This window comes from Pleurotus ostreatus (assembly GCF_014466165.1).
Source record: "Pleurotus ostreatus strain PC9 chromosome Unknown scaffold_4, whole genome shotgun sequence".
Lineage (NCBI taxonomy): Eukaryota > Fungi > Basidiomycota > Agaricomycetes > Agaricales > Pleurotaceae > Pleurotus > Pleurotus ostreatus.
This window is the reverse complement of record NW_023503159.1, coordinates 3071127-3089705: the sequence shown is the minus strand read 5'-3', so window position 1 is coordinate 3089705 and position 18579 is coordinate 3071127. Positions and strand designations below refer to the sequence as shown.

The following is an 18579-nucleotide window of genomic DNA, read 5'->3' as shown; positions in this document are numbered from 1 at the left end:
TCGAGCTAGATATAAGGATAAGATTACAACCCTGATAGCAAGGAGTCGGTAAGATACGACTCAGTTCCCCGAAATGACCAAAGCATGATTAGGAATAGACGGGAGTTGAACATTGGGGTCCTTGGTTACGCCTCAGTGCAGTGCTAGGCGAGGATGATACAAAATGTGAGTGGCGGGGGTTGGCCTCTGCCCAGGAGCTACCGTAGCGTCCTTAGTGGTGATTACACCTCCGTCGAGTTGGTATTCGTGGTTGGGCGCCATGTCGATGTGTTTGCGTCGTTTGTGGTGGCTAATTTTGACTTTTGATCCAAGTGCCCACGAGACCGAGACACTACACTGGTTTGAAAATTCTGAACGCTGCCGCTGGCTTCCCCAAGTACGCAGAGGGATACCGCAGATGAAGGTGTAAAAAATCTTGATTCCCCCTGCACTAACAGCTAAACCTGCATCGAACGACAACGACATAATCGATTTCATTGATGAGAGACCAGGCTGAGTACGCTAGTATTCGACGGGAGAGAGTTAGACCACTCCAGGTCGAGAGTTGCATTGCGAGGGGAACATCTTGCCTGTGGATGCGTGCCAAGGGAGGGGGTGATAGGTTGGCGGGGGGTTCCGCTTCAACGGTCCCTCTGCTTTCTTACAATATCGCGGGTCAACAGGGATGTCCAAGAAAGTCGAGAAAGTCAGAGTTTACTTACTCTCTTCTTGACAATACTGTTTGGACCTCGGGATACTGAAAAGCGAGAGCGATGTCTAGCTCACTGCAAACGCTAGAGGAATCTCAGTAGATGCTCTGTGCATTGGGGAATCCATCGGTTTAAGGACGAGGCGGCCTGCTTCAGTATCCAAAAGGATGTCGGAGTCGTTGGCAAATTTAGGAACGTATTTGAGTAGGATGCGCTGCATCGCTTCATGAAGGTGGAAGTCGTCTGGAGGGGTTGGAAGATGACTATATTCAGGCCTTACTTGCGCAATGAGCTCCTTCATCATGGGAGCGAGGTCTTCAAGTCTTTGGTGAAGATTCTGTTTCCAACCTTTGGGATCTAGGAGCATCGCCCGAAGGTCGACAGAGAAGTTGCCTGGGTCGGATTTAATTTCGTGTGATGCGATGCACTCCCACGCCGGAGTTAAGAACCGCCCGTTCATGTCTTCTTTGGGGCGTTGGCCAAGGGGTAGAGCGCGGAGGAGGAACACTACGATCACCCAGAATACCGACTCTGCATCGTGCCGAGGGAGATGCTGGAATACTTGGATGTCGTCGTCGTCGTCGTCATCGTCGTATTCGCCGCTATTCTGGGGAACCCCGTGTGTTGTGCCATGACAATCCTCGAAATGGCGCAGAAGGTCTACGTCCGCAGGGAGGTGTGCAGTCTTGTACAGTTCGAGGAGATCTGGTGGCAATGATGGCATGCGCTTGAAACCATTCCAGGTCCGTCCAAGAGTACATCCCGCGGCAACTGCACGAGCCATATAGCGCGGAGTGCCCTTGTGCAGGAAGGTCATTCAGTGTTCAGCTACAAGTAGAAGAAAGCGCCCACTTACCATTCTATGGCGAAGGTGTTCATGATCGGGACTACGCTCCAGAGACTCTTTGAATGCCGGCGGCTGCGCAAGCTTTCGGTCGGTTTCAGCCCCGTTGTCGAAATCATACAGACGCGCCACCGGCGGCGCATGTTCTGCCCTACGTCAAGCATTCCTCGTCAGTTCCAAGGGGAAAACAAATATGGTTTGAATGACGGACTTGGTAAGGACCTCGTTGATAAATATGGGTCGACCACTCTCATTCAGGTGTGCGTTCGACTTGTCCTTGGGGTTGATTATGATATTACCTATGCTTATATCACGATGAATGCCGTTTCTCTTTCTGACTGCCCAACGATGAGCTATGGAGAGTTCTCAGTCAAATCAAAGCAAATAGACTGAGGCACTCACCTTCCAGGATATCGTACATAGCCATGAGAAAATGCTGAATACTTGGGGTCTTGGCCAATGGGTCGCCCGACGTCCCCATGACAAGCCTGGTCTTTACTCGATATACATGGGGTTCGATATTGATAGAGGTAATAGGACCCTCCTCATAGAAGACGTCTCCGTGTGTTATCACCCGCACGAAGCCTGGTGCCGGTTTGCCGTCCTGTAGAACATCATACAATTCCCCTTCTCTGAATGTCCGGCCATACGCCCAGTAGGAATCCTTGATGACGGTGGGGTAATCACCCGCTGTTTGGGCCACCCACGTCATGCGTCCCCACGGTCCACCGACGAATTTGACTTCGCATGCAGGATATGTTTCGCCTTTGAACGTGACATCCCAGGTCGGTTTACCTGCTATGCGAGTGAGCGAGCGAATGATGGTGGGGTCGCAATGAGGGCGTCCTGGAAGCGGAAAATAGAGCGTATACACATAGGACGCCAAGGGAACGAGGTGTTCCCAATCGGAGAACGGCGATGTAGTCAGACCGCCAGCATCGCTATATTGTATCTGGTACCCACTCGGCGATGTGATCAAGCCGTATATCCCAACTTTGTCTGGTCGAGCTTGATTTGCTAGTCCAAGGTATGCGGCCAGTTGCGTTATGCCATCCAAGTATTCGTGCTCGTTCTTGACTTCGACTACGGTCTCCAGATCGGACCACTCGGCGCATTTGCAAGGGGAAGTGGACGGGTAGGTCAAGAATCTAGACTTCAACATGGCAGGAATATCCGGAGAGCAGTCAAAGTATCCGTTGGGATGATGTTTGAGATATGCTGTGTGATGCTCCACGAAGACGATGGGCTCGTTATCCCCTGTGCATTTTAGACGCGAATAGTTAGTGAGAGTTTGTATACGTCGGGGAAAAGATTCACCACAGAATTTCTCGCTGAGATGATTCAGGACTTTGCAAAGTGCCAAATATTGGGGCTTTCCTACAGCGGAAACGTATGATTCGGTTAGGGCTACTAGCGTTTTGTCGGCTTCCAGGAGTATCTCAAAATTCGAGCCCGGAGGCGCGTTCAAGCGGTCTCGGGAGAAGTTTCTATACGGCTTTGTGTACTCTTCTCTAACCTCGAGCGCCGCCATCTCCTTGTGACAGCCTGCGGCATTCTTGGTATCCTTGAGAGAGCTGGTGGCTTGGCTAGTGGTGAACGCGAAGTGATCAGCCATGGTAGTGTGGATGAGTGAAGGAAGGTAAGGACAGAGATCATGTTTATACTCGCCGCCTGTGAACACAAATTGCCACTGGAACGAAGAGGTAGTGTTAAGAAAGTTGCCACTGCGTGTCGCTTGGAGTCCCGTGATCGATCCTGTTACATAAGCATAGAGGCGCTGGGCGGCCCCGCCCCGCCTTTCTCCCGCCCTGTACATAGGAGCGACAAGCAACGATGGGCCATCCCGGCGGTCTTCCCCCCGAATTACTTCATCAAATTTTCTCGTACATTGTTCCGTGCTACTGACATTCCGCGCCTTCCACACCGTCGCTGAACCGATTCTCTATGAAAGCCTTGCTTTTCACATCGCAGGACCAAAACACACCTCACCTTTCTACCAATTTTTGGATCGTATACACGACCATCGGGCCGCGTTGGTGAAGCACTTAGCCATTGATATCGTAGACAGTCATGAATTCAGTGGTGGTTCAGAAGTGATATATCCCGCTAATGTCGAGTGTCTCCTTCGCAAGCTCGCCCCAAACCTCTCCCTTCGCACTAACCGACACGAGACCCAACGATGACCTCCAGCTCTGGCTTCTTGATCTTCATCGTTCCCCACTTCCCCCTACCTTCGTCAAACTACAAACAATGACACGATCGTACCCCGATGAAACTGGATTCTTGCTTTTCTTGTCATGCAATGGAAACTCCCTCGAACATCTAGAAATGCTTGCGCCGCGAAGTCAGCGTTCGAAAAGTCTCATCTAATATCAGCCTCGGAGCGCATCGATGCCCTCTGTGAAATAAAAAACCAACTCGAGAGTCGATGAAAGATGCTGTCCTGGCGGCCAACGCAGAAGATCTTTGGGTAAGCATAGAGCGACTCATACGCCAGTGGTACATCCGAGACTTTCACTATACTAAGTTAACAGGACCACCATCAATCTTGGCCCGGACAAGAGCAAACGGCTTCACCCTCTTATCTGTCCCATTCTGAAACCCTGGGCTGAGCCAAAGCTGGTTTAAGGTCGCATAAATGTACCCATCATCGGCCACACTGTTATAAAAAGGTATCAATTAGCTTTACCTGTGGTTTCAAGCGGCAATCCCATTTACCTCAAGGTATCTGGCCAAGCAATGATCGGAGAACGTACAAACGGTGATATAAGGCCCGTTTGTGGGTCATAAGTATTGATAGAATTGTGTTCCGGACTTGAAATGTATACTTTCCCGGTCGAGTCGCTTTCGAGGCCATCCGCTTGGCCACCGACCTACAACAGGGAATAAAGTGAGTGTTATTCATATTGACGTTATAGGAAGTACTTACTTGGCCGAGGTACTGGACGCTATTCGCTGCGCGGATGAAAGCAAGGTTATCGTCGGCTGGGTTTACGCGAAGGGCGGAGGTTTCAACTCGGTAGAAATCGTGGCTTGAGAGAGGCGTAAAGTAGATGAACTCGCCATCTGCGCTGATAGCTAAACCTACAATCGGGCATGCTATTGTCACCTTCAAATCTCGCGATGAGATTGCTTGGAGGACGTACCATCGCACCCGCCTCCGCCACCGGCAGTTTCGAAGTGGAAACTCGGACTCATTGGTGTAGATGAATATGTAGGGATACCCTGTAGTGTTGGTAGAAACCGCGATCTTGCCGATACCTCGTACAAACGATCAAGGTGGCGCCATGATTTACCTGTCCCAAGATCTACAACGATGATACCGAACCCACCTGTAGTCAATTTCAGCATGAGTAGATGGACTATAAAGGTGCGAGACCCACCACTATCAGCGATATACGCAACACCCTTGCCTGATGTCGTCACATTAGACCTCAGATCGAACCGCACATCGTTGAGGTATCCAGTAGCGGGGAGCACACTCTCCGGGAATGTTATTGTCTGAAACGGCTTAGTTGTGTTGTTACTGAGATCAAACCCGACCAGTTTCGGTCCACCTGGTGCAGCGGGCAGGTTATCACTATTAACAACTGGGCGTCCATTATCCAAGGCCCACAATCGATCTTTGGCGTCTATCACTGCAGCTTGCACGTTGATAAAGTGTAATGAGTCGCTAGATCCCAACGGACGTCCCGAGGATGTGTTGACGAGTCCGCCGGGAGGAATGTTGAAGTCGCCGCTTGGGAAGGGGACTTCGGCCGTCGCGTTGACTATCTCCCCTAATGTGATGGGATTCGAAGACAAATCACCGCTGAGCCATAGTCACATTAATACGTTTGAAGGGATACTTTTAGCATGAATCCATTCTTACCGATTAAATGTTATAAACGCTCTTCCTGATTTGCTTACAGTGATACCGATAGGGGGTTCGCCGTTGAAGAGATGAACCACTTCCAATGCGGGGCCAAATGTTCCATTGTCTACAAGGCCGGGCTTCTCAGACAGCGGCGTAAACTTGACGGCGCACACTGACGAACAGAATGAGAATGCGCCGAGTAGAAGGGTATTGAATGACGGATGCATATTCACTGGATGGACTACGAATCAATTGCAAGGCATTTATACCTTGGGCCATTAATACACTTCAGCGGGTCGTACCACACGATCCATCTCTCACAACCGTCAGCTTACTACGTCAGATGGCTCGCAATGAGTCATCCTGCACTTCTTGTCGCGGAAATATGCACGATGCATTCATCGGAAGACGGAATGTGTGGAAAGAAGTATGAGCGGCTGAAGGTTCTTCCAAATAGTAAAAAAGGAGTTGCGTGGACCCCTCAATGCTGACCTACCGGCCATGGTTGGTATCTATCGAGGGAAATAAACATTCAGTACATTCCGCCGGCATGGAAGGAAAGATCACGCTGCATAGCCTTTGTTGAGTTATCTCGCCGCTAACAAATTATGCCACGCACATCAACATCGGAACAACCTCCCCCAAGGCGTGCGCCAATCACACACGGAAATCAAGCCAGATCTGAATTGACCTTACACTGCACATCGATCATATGTATGTAGTCAAAGTCACCGGATTCGGGCACTCCGTCGCATGATAATCAGTGTCCATTGTCATGCTTCTTGGACTTGGACTGGTGGCGTTTCAAGTCTGAGCTAGTTGTGAAGGCCGAGCCGCAATAGCAAGGGAACGGACGTTCACCGTAATGAGCTCTGAGATGACCTTAATAAGGCAGCACGAAGTCAGCGAACATCTCGACGACCAACCTTATGAAACGTACGTTTGTAATTGTGCGTGGCCGTGAAGCCTCTGTCACAGTGGTGGCAGAAGAACCTGTGCGGGTTGGTACGTCGCCTTTCGGCAGCATCTATAACGGCGACCGTGGCCACCCTCCTAATGACCTGGGAGGTTGCGGAACGCTCGGGGTCCATGGCTCCGCTTTCTGTAAAAGGAGTCGGCAATTGAGTGTGGGAGATAAGAGAGAGAAGCTACCACGTTCGTTCAGTTGTCCACCAGGAACCCATGGATTATTATCAACGTCAGAGACGTGGAACTGCTGAACGCCTCGATGGCCGACATCGTGAGCCCTAGCTTCATCTACAAAGTGTTTAGTACGTATGTATGGGACGGAAGCAGAGGAGGAGGCCGCATACTGCTGCTGGCTGCGCTGTAAATTTGGTCCTCGGGCAGTAGGCTCTGTGGTACTATACGAAACTGGTCTTGAGACGACGGTCTGTGACAATACTCCCATGTGCCAGCGTCGAAGGGTTGTAAAGGGAATTGCGGCATTTGGCCCTCGGCATTCTCGTTCTCATTGGGGTAAACGTGCCTCATATCGGATGCAGTATACTGAACACCTGGGTGCCCAGTAGAGTAGTCTGTAATTTTGTGTCAAGATTTGTGAATCCTGAAAACATGGGGACATACGCGACATGGTGGCGTTTCCGTTGAGGTTGTGGTTCCCTCCGTAGAGATTCCGCTGCGGGTACATTGGACACAGATTAAACGGAATGGGAGGCATGTTAGCCCTGGAAAGCATCCCTCTTATAAACTGGAGGAATCTCCAGCCCTATGTATCAGTTAATAGCGCTGGTGATGGAATGGACAAGGGAACGTGGACTGGTATATCTCCATAGTCCCTCCTGTTTCGTCGAGAGATTGCAACAACATCACGAACCCCCCAGTGTTGGTTCCTCTTTCATTGAGAATTGAGGAAACGGGAACATACCATAAATCACAGGATTGATTGACTTGACGCTGTACCCCAGTGGCTGTCCGGGTATCAATTCAGTATTCACCTGCGATAGAATACTCAGCAAGAACAAGAACACCGACGGCGGAAGAATATCCGGGAATGCGTCCCAATTTTTTGCAGTTGGCCCGAAGCTGGTTTCATATAATAATAAATGCACTTCGCCGTTGCGCGGCATTGGCGTTATTGGGACGATCCTTTCGGGATGTCATATCACTGGAACGTCGTTGAAGTCTTCGACACGACTGAGGAACGAAAGCCTGATTAACTCTCCCGTGAGTTCGTTGGCCAATTGAGATACAATTGAATGTTGGTTGTAAGTACACCTGTCCTATTCAATCGGATGTAAGTGAACTGCGCCATATACAAGAATAGCCACGCACGGAAGGTCAGCTACAGTACTAATCCGGAGGCTTGAGTGACAAGACATGCCGATTCCAGGGCGGAAGAAGGTGTTGCGAGCTGCGAGCATACTCAAGCGATACCGATAGATACCAATGGTCATGGAATGGACGGCGTCTACGGTCTCCGGTAAGCGCCCGCCTATTTTACACCTATCCCGACGCAACTCCTACTCTCCTTGAGGCTTGTCGAAAGAGTAGTCCTCAGTTAAGATTGTATGGCTGAGACCATGGCTGAGACCTCACACTGGAAGACATACCGATGAGGATCTCAGGCTATCAGAGAGAGCGAAGACGCACTTCATTTGTGGTGATAGACTTATGCCAGGCTTTCCGAGCGACACCTTTTTCGGCAGCCAGATTATACTCCTTCAAGCGTCGGATGTCGTTCTGCCCCGATAACGGAGTAGGGCCAAATATCAGTATACAGCTGACCAAATTGCTGTCGTCGAAGTAGGCATCGCCAACGTGGCTTGGAGGACAGCTTGTCCCTAGTCCAGGATGCTCAGTTGAACCTTGAAGGCTGACCCATATCGCCGAATGTAGAACAGGATTTTCTCGTCCCAGACGGGGTTGAGAGAGTGCCAGATAAAGCGCATACGACAAACTCTCTTGGGAAAGGGGGTATATCCCATCAGATATGTGTCACTGAGTCAAGGTGACCTACAAATAAATAAGACAAGCGAGCTTTACTTACTTTATTACTTCAACGTGGGTGCGACGAGCGCCACTTGAGCAGATATCGAGCGACGCCTCCATGGGCTTTGATGGTCCTATTTTGCTGCGTTCGAGATTTACTACGATTGCAATATTCCCCGCGGTAAGTCGGACTTGCTGTAGTCGGAAATAATGGAGATGGCGAAGCACCGTAGCCTTAACGTAACAGACAAAGGATCTAATCTCCAAGTGACAACAGCTGCCGGCGGTTTCTTCTCAGCGCGTAGATCGTCTGTCCCATGTATCTCTAGCATCACGATCCAGACGATGTCGTTGGAGGCGCCGAAATAGTATTCCACGAGGACCTTTACCGCTTCTTTTTCCCGACAACGGTGTTTGACGACGGGCAACTTCGTAACTTCTCTTCCGAAAGTTTGCGAACCCGGAAATGTCGATGGCTAATTGGGCGTCATACCCGAAATTTTATCATTCGGTCCTCGTTTGATACACGGAAACCCCGGAAGTCTTGAAAAACATGCTCAGCACCAACCGACATTGTGACGAGAAGGCCACGCACCTTGATCGCCTTCCATCTGACTCTTTGCGCCCTAGAATAGCGTCGTGATCAAGATCGTTTGAAGGGAGCCCAAGCGCCGGAGTCGCCTCGTGGAACAGACATATACATAGACCTGCATTTTCTCTGCCCGATCATCCAATTCTGCACAATGGTAGTTCTACAACCGTCAGTCAGCAGGATACACATCACCAGCGAACCAGAAGCAATACTTACCATTCTGTTCATCTCGCGGTTAATCTTCACAAAATTACCGACGACAATCATATCCGCCCTTCCCTATCTTTTCCTCAATTCTAGCTCCCGGATATCCATCTCCGCCTTGCATTCAACATTCAGATTTAAGACGTGGCCGATAGTATAGCGCGGGGAACGTTGGCTCTGGTGCTGTTCGCAATAGAAGCAGCCACTGTGCTGGCGGCTGCTTCCTGGAGCGCTGGGACTCGGAGCAAATACTCTCGCGTCCGATGTGACCGTCACGGTCACAATCTTTGACTTAGAGCTTCAAGCGCGTCGACCGCGACATCGTGCAAATGAGCTAGTAAGTAATCTATCGAAGCAAACCTCATTTGTATGGTGACTCCTGACACACGTCGCTCCCGAATATGATATGACCCGCAGACGGCATCTTGGATCTTGGATGCCAGCGACATCAAATAGCAGGGAACGACGGCCTCAATACAAGTAGAAAACTTGGCCGCGTGGACGGCTATGGACGGACACACTCTCCCTCATGGGACAAATGACGGTCCGCGCAATCCCAGGAAATCCGACATTGACGGGCCGGAGCCGCGCTGAGAATAAATACAACGATATATCGTGTTCAGCAACGTCCAGTTCAAACTTACAGGAAAAGTCTTATTCTGTTCTAGATTATGGTGTACATCAACATAGACCCGGCACGCATCATTGATGTTGTCGATCCTCGAATTTATTCTGGCTTCACAGAACATATGGGCCGATGCATCTACGGAGGTTTGTACGACCCAGACAATCAGCATGGCCTGTCGGATCCACAAACTGGATTTCGTTTGGACGTGCTTGATACACTCAAGGAATTGAAGATTCCTATTGTCAGATATCCTGGAGGGTAAGCCAAGTCCATATTCTGCACAATGCCAGACTCACGTCGATACAGTAATTTCGTGAGCAGTTATCGGTGGCAAGGTTGTCATTCTGTTCTCACTTGCCGGAAGTTACTTACGTTGTGTAGACGGCATTGGTCCTAGAGAGAACCGACCGCGTCGACCCGAGCTCGCCTGGCTCAGCGAAGAAAGCAATCAATTCGGAACAGGTGATCATCTCGCTGAACATCACTTTCTTGTATCTCACTCCCGCTCAGACGAATTCATCGAATGGTGTCGCACTCTCGGAACTGAACCATACATATGCCTCAATATGGGCACAGGGACATTGGAAGAGGCACTCGGGTGGCTGGAGTACTGCAACGGCTCTGGGAACACTTACTACGCCAATCTCAGGCGAAAGAACGGACACGATGTGCCATACGGTGTGAAATACTGGTCCCTTGGAAATGAAGTCTGGGGACCGTGGCAGGTTGGGCAAATGGAGGCTCAAGATTACGCGAAGAAAGCTTTCCAATGGGCCAAGGCCTTACGCCTTCTGGACCCCTCGATCAAGCTTATCTCGTGCGGTGGTACGTGATCTTTAGGCGCTATCATGGTCTCTTTGTTCAACTTTCAACGCAGAAACTGGTTACGCGGACTGGGATCGTGTAATTCTACGCAAGCTTGCACCAGTGGTCGACTATCACTCTATTCACAGTAAGTGTTCCAAATTATTCACTTTTGTATGCCTATAATAATTTCGTCCTACGAGTAGATTATACCGTTAGCCAGGGAAAGCATGTAGTGAATGCCATGGGTCGTATGTGCCACTCCGTCGCCAATTTCGCGTGTCCTCAATTCCCATAGCTGCTGCTGCCGAAAAGGGCATCGAAATCACTCGATCCCTGATTGATCTAGCGAAGGTCGAGGGAGCGCTGGACAAGAGCATCACTATGTTAGGACTATGTTTGCTCGTATATGGTCTGACAGTACTCACCTCGCGTTCAGCTGTTATGACGAATGGAATGTATGGTGCGTGCTGTAATACCAATGTGCTTCAATTACTGTCTCATTCCTTGTCTGTTAGGGATCCTGTGCGAGGTCAGTCTATTCATTGTACCAATTTCTTCGCTCGTTTACCACCCAAAATGTAGCACCTGGTGAAAAGGGAGCTGAGGAACACTATGACTTGTCCGACGCAATTGGTAAGCAGACATTTCGCAAATCTAAATACCCAAGGTTTATTAACGTTTCTCCTTCGTAGCGGTGGCATCATGGTTGAACGTTTTCGTACGAAAAGCAGACATAGTCAAAATTGCCTGCATTGCACAGTTCGTCGTTGCACGATTACAGCTCGTCTGCGTATAATGACCTACGATCTTCTTCCAGATCTGTGAATGTCATCTCCCCCGTGAGTTGCATCTCTTCTCAGACTGCTTCTTTCCATTGACACTTGTATCTAGATCATAACCTCGCCTACGGGGCTATATAAGCAGGTTCGTACTCGAGATTCATCTTACAAAAGCGGCCTTTGACCTTTGTTTGTTTTAAGACGACCTACTACCCGCTCCATCTGTTCACAAACTTGATGCGCGGAGCGTCTCTCGACGTCTACGTCGGTGCTGGAGCGGCTGATCCTCAAAGTTTATCGTACGACGGGCCTACGTTCCCGCCGTTTATTCAACATCTTACTTCTCACACACCCGAGTCTATGAAGCTCACCAAGTTCATTGACGTTAGCGCCGTGCTCGTGACGCCCACCGATGAACCAGGCTTGAAATCAACCGAAGTCAGAGTCGCTATTGTCAACCGTCACGACGTCGACGACTACGAAGTTCCCATTCGCTTCGGACCCAACACGAGCGTTGATTCTTCCTTCACGGTTCATGAACTTTGGAGCGATAGTCTCAAGGATTCGAATTCATTCGAGGAGGAAAAGGTAAAGACAGTGAGAAAAGAGGTCAATTTTGGCGAGACCTTCATTGTGAAGAAGCATTCTTTCCAAGGTACGCAAAGTTCCGCGACATCGGGAGAGCACGTACTGATCGAGACCCTAGTGTTGGTCTTTCGGTTGAAGTAGTAAATAGATCCCTTTCCCTATGATAAACGCATTTCAATCTCCACAATCGTATCTCGAAGCCCCACACTAGCTTCCAACATTACGCTATGTCATGGAATCGCTGCGTCTTGTGATCATTGTATATCTCCTTTGACACCCGCTTCACCCATGCCCGCGGCCCGCCGCATCCGTCAGAGAGACGACCCTTGGGCACTGACCGTCTATATATGTCGACAGGTGGGTAAACAGGAACCAAGAAGCGTCTGCTTTCTTCGACTATATTCTGCTATTGCATCATGGTGCTGCCGCCCAAAGTGTATACGTGGTTGTGTGGTCTATTTGCAAGTATGTTGTTTGTTGGCTGGCTTGTTCTTCGTGACCCACATAACTAACACTGGATAGGCTTGGGTAGTATTATATTCGGATATGATTTGGGTGTCATAGCAGGAGTACTTCCAGCGCCCGATTTCATTGTGAGTGCCCTCCTTGCTCAGCTTTTACGCGCCGAGTTCGAACGGGGGCGTCAAGGCCACAATGGGGCCACGCTATCACGATCCCAATTTGCAAGGATTAATAGCGAGTATATTCGGTATGCCCATACGTTTGTCGCGTAATGATACAATCTAACCACTACGTTAGTTTTGGGATGGTAAACCACTCTGCTTTTCCGCTCACCCTCGTACTGACGTAGGGTTGACGACCAGCTTCTTTGGCATGTTCCCTGTGGCCTACTTTGCGGACAAATTTGGTCGTCGAATCACGATTCAAATCGGGGCTGCAGTCTACATGTAAGCCCCTCATTCACTAGGTATTCATGCTCCCTTACACACGTGCGAAGATTGGGAGGCGCTTTGCAGACTGGTGCTACAAATATTGATTTCATGTATGCTGGCCGCTTTTTCGCAGGTGCGTATTTTTTCTCTCTTCTGCAGTGATGCTTTTTACACATTCACCCCTAGGTTTTGGAGTTGGTATCATGTCCGACCTTGCCCCGTTATACCAGGTAGACAACATGCTTTGCGTCGACCACAGGCACTTGAATTTGACTCCATCCTGTCCAGGCAGAAATTGCTCACCCAAGTATTCGTGGCCGCCTTACTACACTCCAACAAGTAAGTGGATCTGCGTTATCCTTCATTTTGCTGACTATCCATCTTCGGGTCAGTTCATGTTGGGAATAGGTGGTATGTCAGTATGTGATCGGTGTTCGCGACGAAGCTAATGCAATGCGAATACTCTTGCCAGCATTCATAGCGTCCTGGGTTGTACGTATGATTGAGTGTTCTATCCCAATGTGCTGATATTCGTATATCAGACGTACGGCACTTCTGCTGGCCTGAAAGGCACGCAGGCGGAGTGGAGGATCCCATTGGGATTGCAAGTTCGTAACACGGTTCCACTTCAGAAAGGCTTCTAAACCATCAGTCAGATTATACCAGCATTGCCGTTGATCGCCTTCATCCTTTTGCTACCTGAATCGTAAGTTAACAACATTTCTTTGCTCGAAGGCTTCGTCACTCCTTTGTGAACAGTCCTCGATGGTTGGCAGACAAAGGCAGAATCGACGAAGGTACTTATTCAATTACCACACCTGTTGTTATTTCTTATCGTTTGCTCTACTTAGCTCGCGCAACACTGGCCCGCCTTCACGCTCATGGCGATATCAATGATCCTTTTGTTATGTCTCAAATGGAAGACATGAAGGCTGAACTCCAAAGAGCTCGCGATATCGGTGACTCTAGGTTAGTTCCTTTTTAGCGATGCGCCCAGTTGCCCATACTAACGATGACCCAAAAGCTGGAAGGAACTGTTCGTTATTCCAAGCAACTTCCGTCGCCTGAGTCTAGGGTGTGTGACTTCCTCGTCGCGTTGATGCAGCGCAATTCTTATAGACATCCTCCTCTAGATACATCCTTCAGTTTTCGGTGCAGATGACTGGTACGTCTGCCCACCCACAAGTTAATGACGGGCAAACCTCTCTTCAGGTGTCAGCGCAATTCAATACTACTCCACTACCGTAAGCCCCAAGTTTAGATTTCCAATACATTATTGATCTTGGCTCCTCTAGATTTTTGCAACGGTACATTTATCTCCCATGAATGAAACTTGTAATTTACTGTAGCGTCAAGATGGGGTTCAGTTCCACGCGCATCCTCCTCTTCCAGTCCATCAATAGTATCATTGCCCTCATAGGAGAGGTATGTGCTCTATAGGCAAGGATCGGGTGCCGTTTACTGACGTCTACTTTGCAGGCCTGCTGTGTTCTTTGGATCGACCATACCGGCAGACGGAGGCCGTTGATCATTGGCAATATTGCCTCCGGGCTTTCATTCGTCGTTGGGTCGATCCTAATGGCTCGGTGGCCTGGTACCGTAGATAAGTGAGTATACACCCCAAGTCTCTGCTATAGTAGCCTTGCCCTAATTTTCGTATATACAGTGACGCAGTAGGGATGCACTCCTAGCCAAAGTAAAACACTCACCTAATGATGTTCTTTTCAAAGGCCCATTACGTATGTTCACGTTCAGGACTCTCCCGATTCCATTGCTAACAAAAAGCGCTGTCAAAAAGATATTCATCAGTGAGTATTATGACCTTGTTCATGTCATGAAACTGATCGACACCTTGTACATAGTCACGTTGGTCAACTTCTGTTGCCCGCCGCGTAGCCCGCTAACATTTGCACAGAACTTGGGTATTTAACTTCTTTTTCAGCGCGTGTATAGGTCCGCTGTCTTGGGCGTACCCCGCTGAGATATTCTCAACGAGGACGAGGGCGAAGAGTACGGCGATTACAAGTTCATCGTCGTGGCTATCAAACTTGTGAGTTTCTTACGCGATAAATTTTTTGTGTTGCTCACGCGTGGGCGAAGCTTCATCGCACAAGTCACTCCCAAGGCCTTCGGTGCCATAGGCTGGAAGTAAGGGTTCTCCTCTTACTCAACATCATATTTACCTAACTGCATGTTGCAAGATACTGTTAGTACCGCTTGATCAATCCGCTAGGATTTTCTTGATGTCTCGGCCAGATCTAGTATTTGCCATCTGCGGACACACCAAGTAGGTTTAGCTCTGCCATTCCATTGAACCTATGACTAAACAGAGGTCCATTCAGCGCCTTATTCATTTGGGCGTTTTACCCAGTAGGAAATATCTTTCCTTCTTAATGAAGACATTCTGAAAGATCGATCTGATAGGAAACTACTGGACGCCGTCTCGAGGGTACGAAGAGTCTTCCTTCTCTGCCCCACTGCAGCTGCCAATCCTCATAGCGATATAGAAATGGACGCTCTGTTTGAGCAAGCCCCGTTGTTTGTGCCGAGGACATCGTACGCGAAGGTTATCGACCACGCGGCGGCAGAGCGAGAGCTACGCGACGGTACGTTGAATTGAGTTTCAAGTACATCATCAGGATATTCATGCATCCCTTCAGGTAATTTTGTTCCTGGAGACCTCACCGAGAAGGTGGAGAAAGGGAGTGATATCGAAGACAATAAAGGATTCCAGTCGCAGATTGAAATTACGGAAAAGAATTGAAGGGATATCTTCCAGGACAACTAATGCTTGATTTTGAAAGCGAATGTGTATGCGAACGACATTCCATTTGTTCTAAAGTAGCATGATGGAATAACTCTTGGAACTACAAGCCGTGCCTCCTGTCAGAACAGGGATGTGTAAAAGGGACCTTCATAGGGAAATCACGTGCTTGTCGAAATTTCCCCTCCTCGTCCTCGTCATCCTTCAACTTGTCCTCGAACTTCATGCGCCTCTACATCCCCGTCGAACCGCCGCCCACTCCCGCGCCATCACCGAGACCAGAGCAGGATAATCCAGCCAGGTTACAGTACCTTGCCTCGATTTTACACACTTGCACCCCATCAGAACTTCGTTTCATATCACTTTCAATCGCACCCCTCCTCAAACGAGATTTTCTGCGAGACTTGCCCATCGAACTCGGGCTGCACATTTTAAGCTATATTCATGACCCTAACTCCCTCGCATATCTCAGCCAGGTCTCCAAGTCATGGCGGCAAGTCGTACGTGACGAGAGCGTGTGGCGAAGAATGTGTGATCTCTACCATTTCCCGACCGGCACCCGCCCAAGTAGTGGCAGGAACGAACCGCTGAAGGAACTCGAAGAATTTGCTGACAAACCCATGGATCCCGCCCTCGAATGGCTGGCCTCAAGGCCGTCTGAAATAAGAGATTCTCCACTGTCGTCTTCATCTTTCCATAGATTCAAATATCACTATATGACATGTAGGCCACCCTCTTTCTACTGTCTGCTATCTAATGGACAACATAGTGCAAAACTGGCGACATGGAGGGCACCTGCTACGAGAATTCTCCGTTCCAATGGGTTCGAACGAACGGGAGGGCGGGGTGATCACGTCGGTTGCACTAGATTCGGAGTGGGTTGTCGTGGGCAGTGCGAACTCGAAGATCCATGTATTCAGTGCGAGGACGGGGGTACTGCATCGAGTATTAGTAGGTCATACCTCGGGAGTATGGAGTGTGGGGTTAGTGAGCCGGGGTGGAAGACCACTGAGGCGGCGCGCAGCAGATGGGGATGGGGAGGCCTGGGTGAGTTTTTTGCCAGCTTCACACAGGGAAGCACTTGGGCTCGATCTGGACGATGAAGGGGCCTCTGATGGCGAGGAGACGACGAGTGAGCCTGGTGGGGCGTCAGAAGGGTGGGGACAGCCAAATGCAATCGTCGTCAGCGCTGGTTGCGACCAAGTTATCAAAGTATGGGAGGTGGAACATGGGTATGTACTCTCGTCCGTTCCTTCTCTCGCATAGTCTCAACGACACGCAGCAATTGCATCCACACGCTGACAGGGCACACGGCGACTATTCGATCGCTGAAGCTCCTCCATCGCTCGCCTACGGCTGTAACAGGAGCGAGGGACAGGACTGTGAGAGTGTGGGACATACAGAAGGGGCGGATGTTGAGGGTCTTGGAAGGGCACGAAGATAGGGTACGGTGTGTAGAGGTCTGCGGAAGGAGAGCCGTCAGCGGCAGTTATGACGGGACATGTAGGGTAAGTCGCCGGGAGGTTGGACATCTGGCGACTAACTTTGTGCCTACGACAGATGTGGGACATCGACACGGGCAAATGTATACACGTTTTGACTGGTCACCGCAATCAGGTGTACTGCGTCGCGTTTAACGGAGTCTACATTGCATCTGGGGGACTTGACACCGTCGTTCGAGTCTGGAGCGCAGAGACTGGGTGAGTGCTGGGGAATATCGATCGCCATCGCTTTTTTGACGCGTAATGAATTGAAGAGCCTGTCTGTCTATCTTAGCGGGGCACACCGCGCTTGTCTCCCAGCTTCAACTGTCGCCTGCGTCACGCGAAGAGATGGCGAGGGCGAGGAATAGGTCGTCAGTCCATATTGGTTCAGGTTCATCTTGGGATGTGACCGACGCTCACTTTCCCTCGTATACATATACATCGCCAACTAGTACTTCACCACCAAACCCAACATCAAATTCAAACTCTCTTTCACAATCGCATTCAAGTCCAAATCCTGCCCTCAACCTCCCCTCCACGCGCCCGATTCTCGCCACTGGTGGCTCCGATGGGCGGGTTATTACCTATGACATTGAATCCAGGCAGGTAGTCCACCGGATCGCGGCGCACGATGCGGCTGTCATGGCATTGCAGTTTGATGAGTATTTTATTGTGACGGCAGGGTCTGACGGTCGGGTAAGGGTTTTTGAGACAGGGAGCGGGAGGTTGGTGAGGGATTGGTATGGGAATGTGGGCAGTAGTGGATATGGGTATGATGTGTTAAGTGACGTGGACCCAGCGACGGGGATGACGAATATACCTACGCCGAGATATGAGAACGTGTGGAAGGTCGTCTTTGGGGGGTCGTTGTGGGGTGCTTCAGCCACGGGGATTGGAACGACGACGATGGACCTTGACAAGGGCACTATTGGCGATGTTCCGGATGGTGGCGGTGACGGGCTTCGTAAGAGGGAGAGAGGGCGTGGACGCGATATATGTGCGGTTATGTGCCGAAAGCCGGGAGGAAGGACGGTGGTGGAAATTTGGCGGATGAGCCCCGACATGGATGTGGCGCCAGCGTCAGCGCAACAGTGGAGTGGTGAAGCCAAAGATGAAGAAGACGCGGCGGCCGGTTAGGCCCAAGGACCCTTCTTCAAGTCACCAACCTTTGCCTGCACGATGGTTAGTGGACTCTACTCTTCTCATTATTCCCTGTCAACAGACGTTGGACACGGTGAACTACTTTCAACGTCCCCTCCGCTCAGTGATTCCTACCTATTCTTTCCGCACTCTCTAACACTCTAACTGTATCACCTGTATCTAGCACTGAGATTGTATTGACACTAGCCGTATACCAGTGAGGCTCTAAATTGTACGTAGTAGGTTTTGCCCAGCGTGTGGGCGATAGGCGTGTCTTTTCAACCAGCAAGGCCGGAAATCGTGACTCAGACAGACTACTATGTCAGCGGCTAGGTGCTCCACAAACTCTGCTCGATGAT

General features: G+C 49.9%; 6 protein-coding genes across 6 annotated transcripts; 3 read left to right on the top strand and 3 right to left on the bottom strand.

Annotated features, from left to right (window-relative positions):
- Positions 1 to 756: 756 nt before the first annotated feature.
- On the bottom strand, positions 757 to 3148 carry PC9H_006865 (uncharacterized protein; the record flags this gene model as incomplete). Its single annotated transcript, XM_036776404.1, has 5 exons — positions 757 to 1488; positions 1546 to 1684; positions 1745 to 1886; positions 1936 to 2790; positions 2851 to 3148. 5 exons carry the CDS (start codon positions 3146 to 3148, stop codon positions 757 to 759), a joined length of 2166 nt encoding a protein of 721 aa, XP_036632423.1.
- Positions 3149 to 4050: 902 nt separating this feature from the next.
- PC9H_006864 (uncharacterized protein) lies at positions 4051 to 5616 on the bottom strand (the record flags this gene model as incomplete). Its single annotated transcript, XM_036776403.1, has 5 exons — positions 4051 to 4192; positions 4252 to 4406; positions 4463 to 4650; positions 4722 to 5344; positions 5405 to 5616. 5 exons carry the CDS (start codon positions 5614 to 5616, stop codon positions 4051 to 4053), a joined length of 1320 nt encoding a protein of 439 aa, XP_036632422.1.
- Positions 5617 to 6193: 577 nt separating this feature from the next.
- PC9H_006863 (uncharacterized protein) lies at positions 6194 to 7088 on the bottom strand (the record flags this gene model as incomplete). Its single annotated transcript, XM_036776402.1, has 5 exons — positions 6194 to 6261; positions 6330 to 6491; positions 6542 to 6646; positions 6703 to 6927; positions 6977 to 7088. The coding sequence occupies 5 exons, from the start codon at positions 7086 to 7088 to the stop codon at positions 6194 to 6196; spliced, it is 672 nt and encodes a 223-aa protein (XP_036632421.1).
- A 2720-nt stretch (positions 7089 to 9808) lies between these two features.
- Positions 9809 to 12080, top strand: PC9H_006862 (uncharacterized protein; the record flags this gene model as incomplete). Its single annotated transcript, XM_036776401.1, has 14 exons — positions 9809 to 10023; positions 10072 to 10100; positions 10147 to 10227; positions 10276 to 10590; positions 10643 to 10717; positions 10776 to 10820; positions 10868 to 10955; positions 11009 to 11032; positions 11088 to 11101; positions 11155 to 11205; positions 11265 to 11331; positions 11390 to 11411; positions 11464 to 11496; positions 11553 to 12080. The coding sequence occupies 14 exons, from the start codon at positions 9809 to 9811 to the stop codon at positions 12078 to 12080; spliced, it is 1587 nt and encodes a 528-aa protein (XP_036632420.1).
- Positions 12081 to 12355: 275 nt separating this feature from the next.
- On the top strand, positions 12356 to 15596 carry PC9H_006861 (uncharacterized protein; the record flags this gene model as incomplete). The annotated part of the gene is made up of 25 exons (XM_036776400.1): positions 12356 to 12404; positions 12462 to 12532; positions 12588 to 12648; positions 12751 to 12847; positions 12898 to 12965; positions 13019 to 13062; positions 13121 to 13171; positions 13225 to 13243; positions 13305 to 13324; positions 13375 to 13440; positions 13489 to 13538; positions 13592 to 13629; positions 13684 to 13801; positions 13857 to 13907; positions 13966 to 13997; positions 14045 to 14076; positions 14189 to 14257; positions 14312 to 14439; positions 14748 to 14882; positions 14933 to 14980; positions 15066 to 15119; positions 15175 to 15202; positions 15257 to 15281; positions 15340 to 15438; positions 15493 to 15596. The coding sequence occupies 25 exons, from the start codon at positions 12356 to 12358 to the stop codon at positions 15594 to 15596; spliced, it is 1557 nt and encodes a 518-aa protein (XP_036632419.1).
- A 224-nt stretch (positions 15597 to 15820) lies between these two features.
- Positions 15821 to 18217, top strand: PC9H_006860 (uncharacterized protein; the record flags this gene model as incomplete). The annotated part of the gene is made up of 6 exons (XM_036776399.1): positions 15821 to 16251; positions 16297 to 16319; positions 16366 to 16828; positions 16879 to 17104; positions 17157 to 17296; positions 17353 to 18217. The coding sequence occupies 6 exons, from the start codon at positions 15821 to 15823 to the stop codon at positions 18215 to 18217; spliced, it is 2148 nt and encodes a 715-aa protein (XP_036632418.1).
- Between the last annotated feature and the right edge of the window lie 362 nt (positions 18218 to 18579).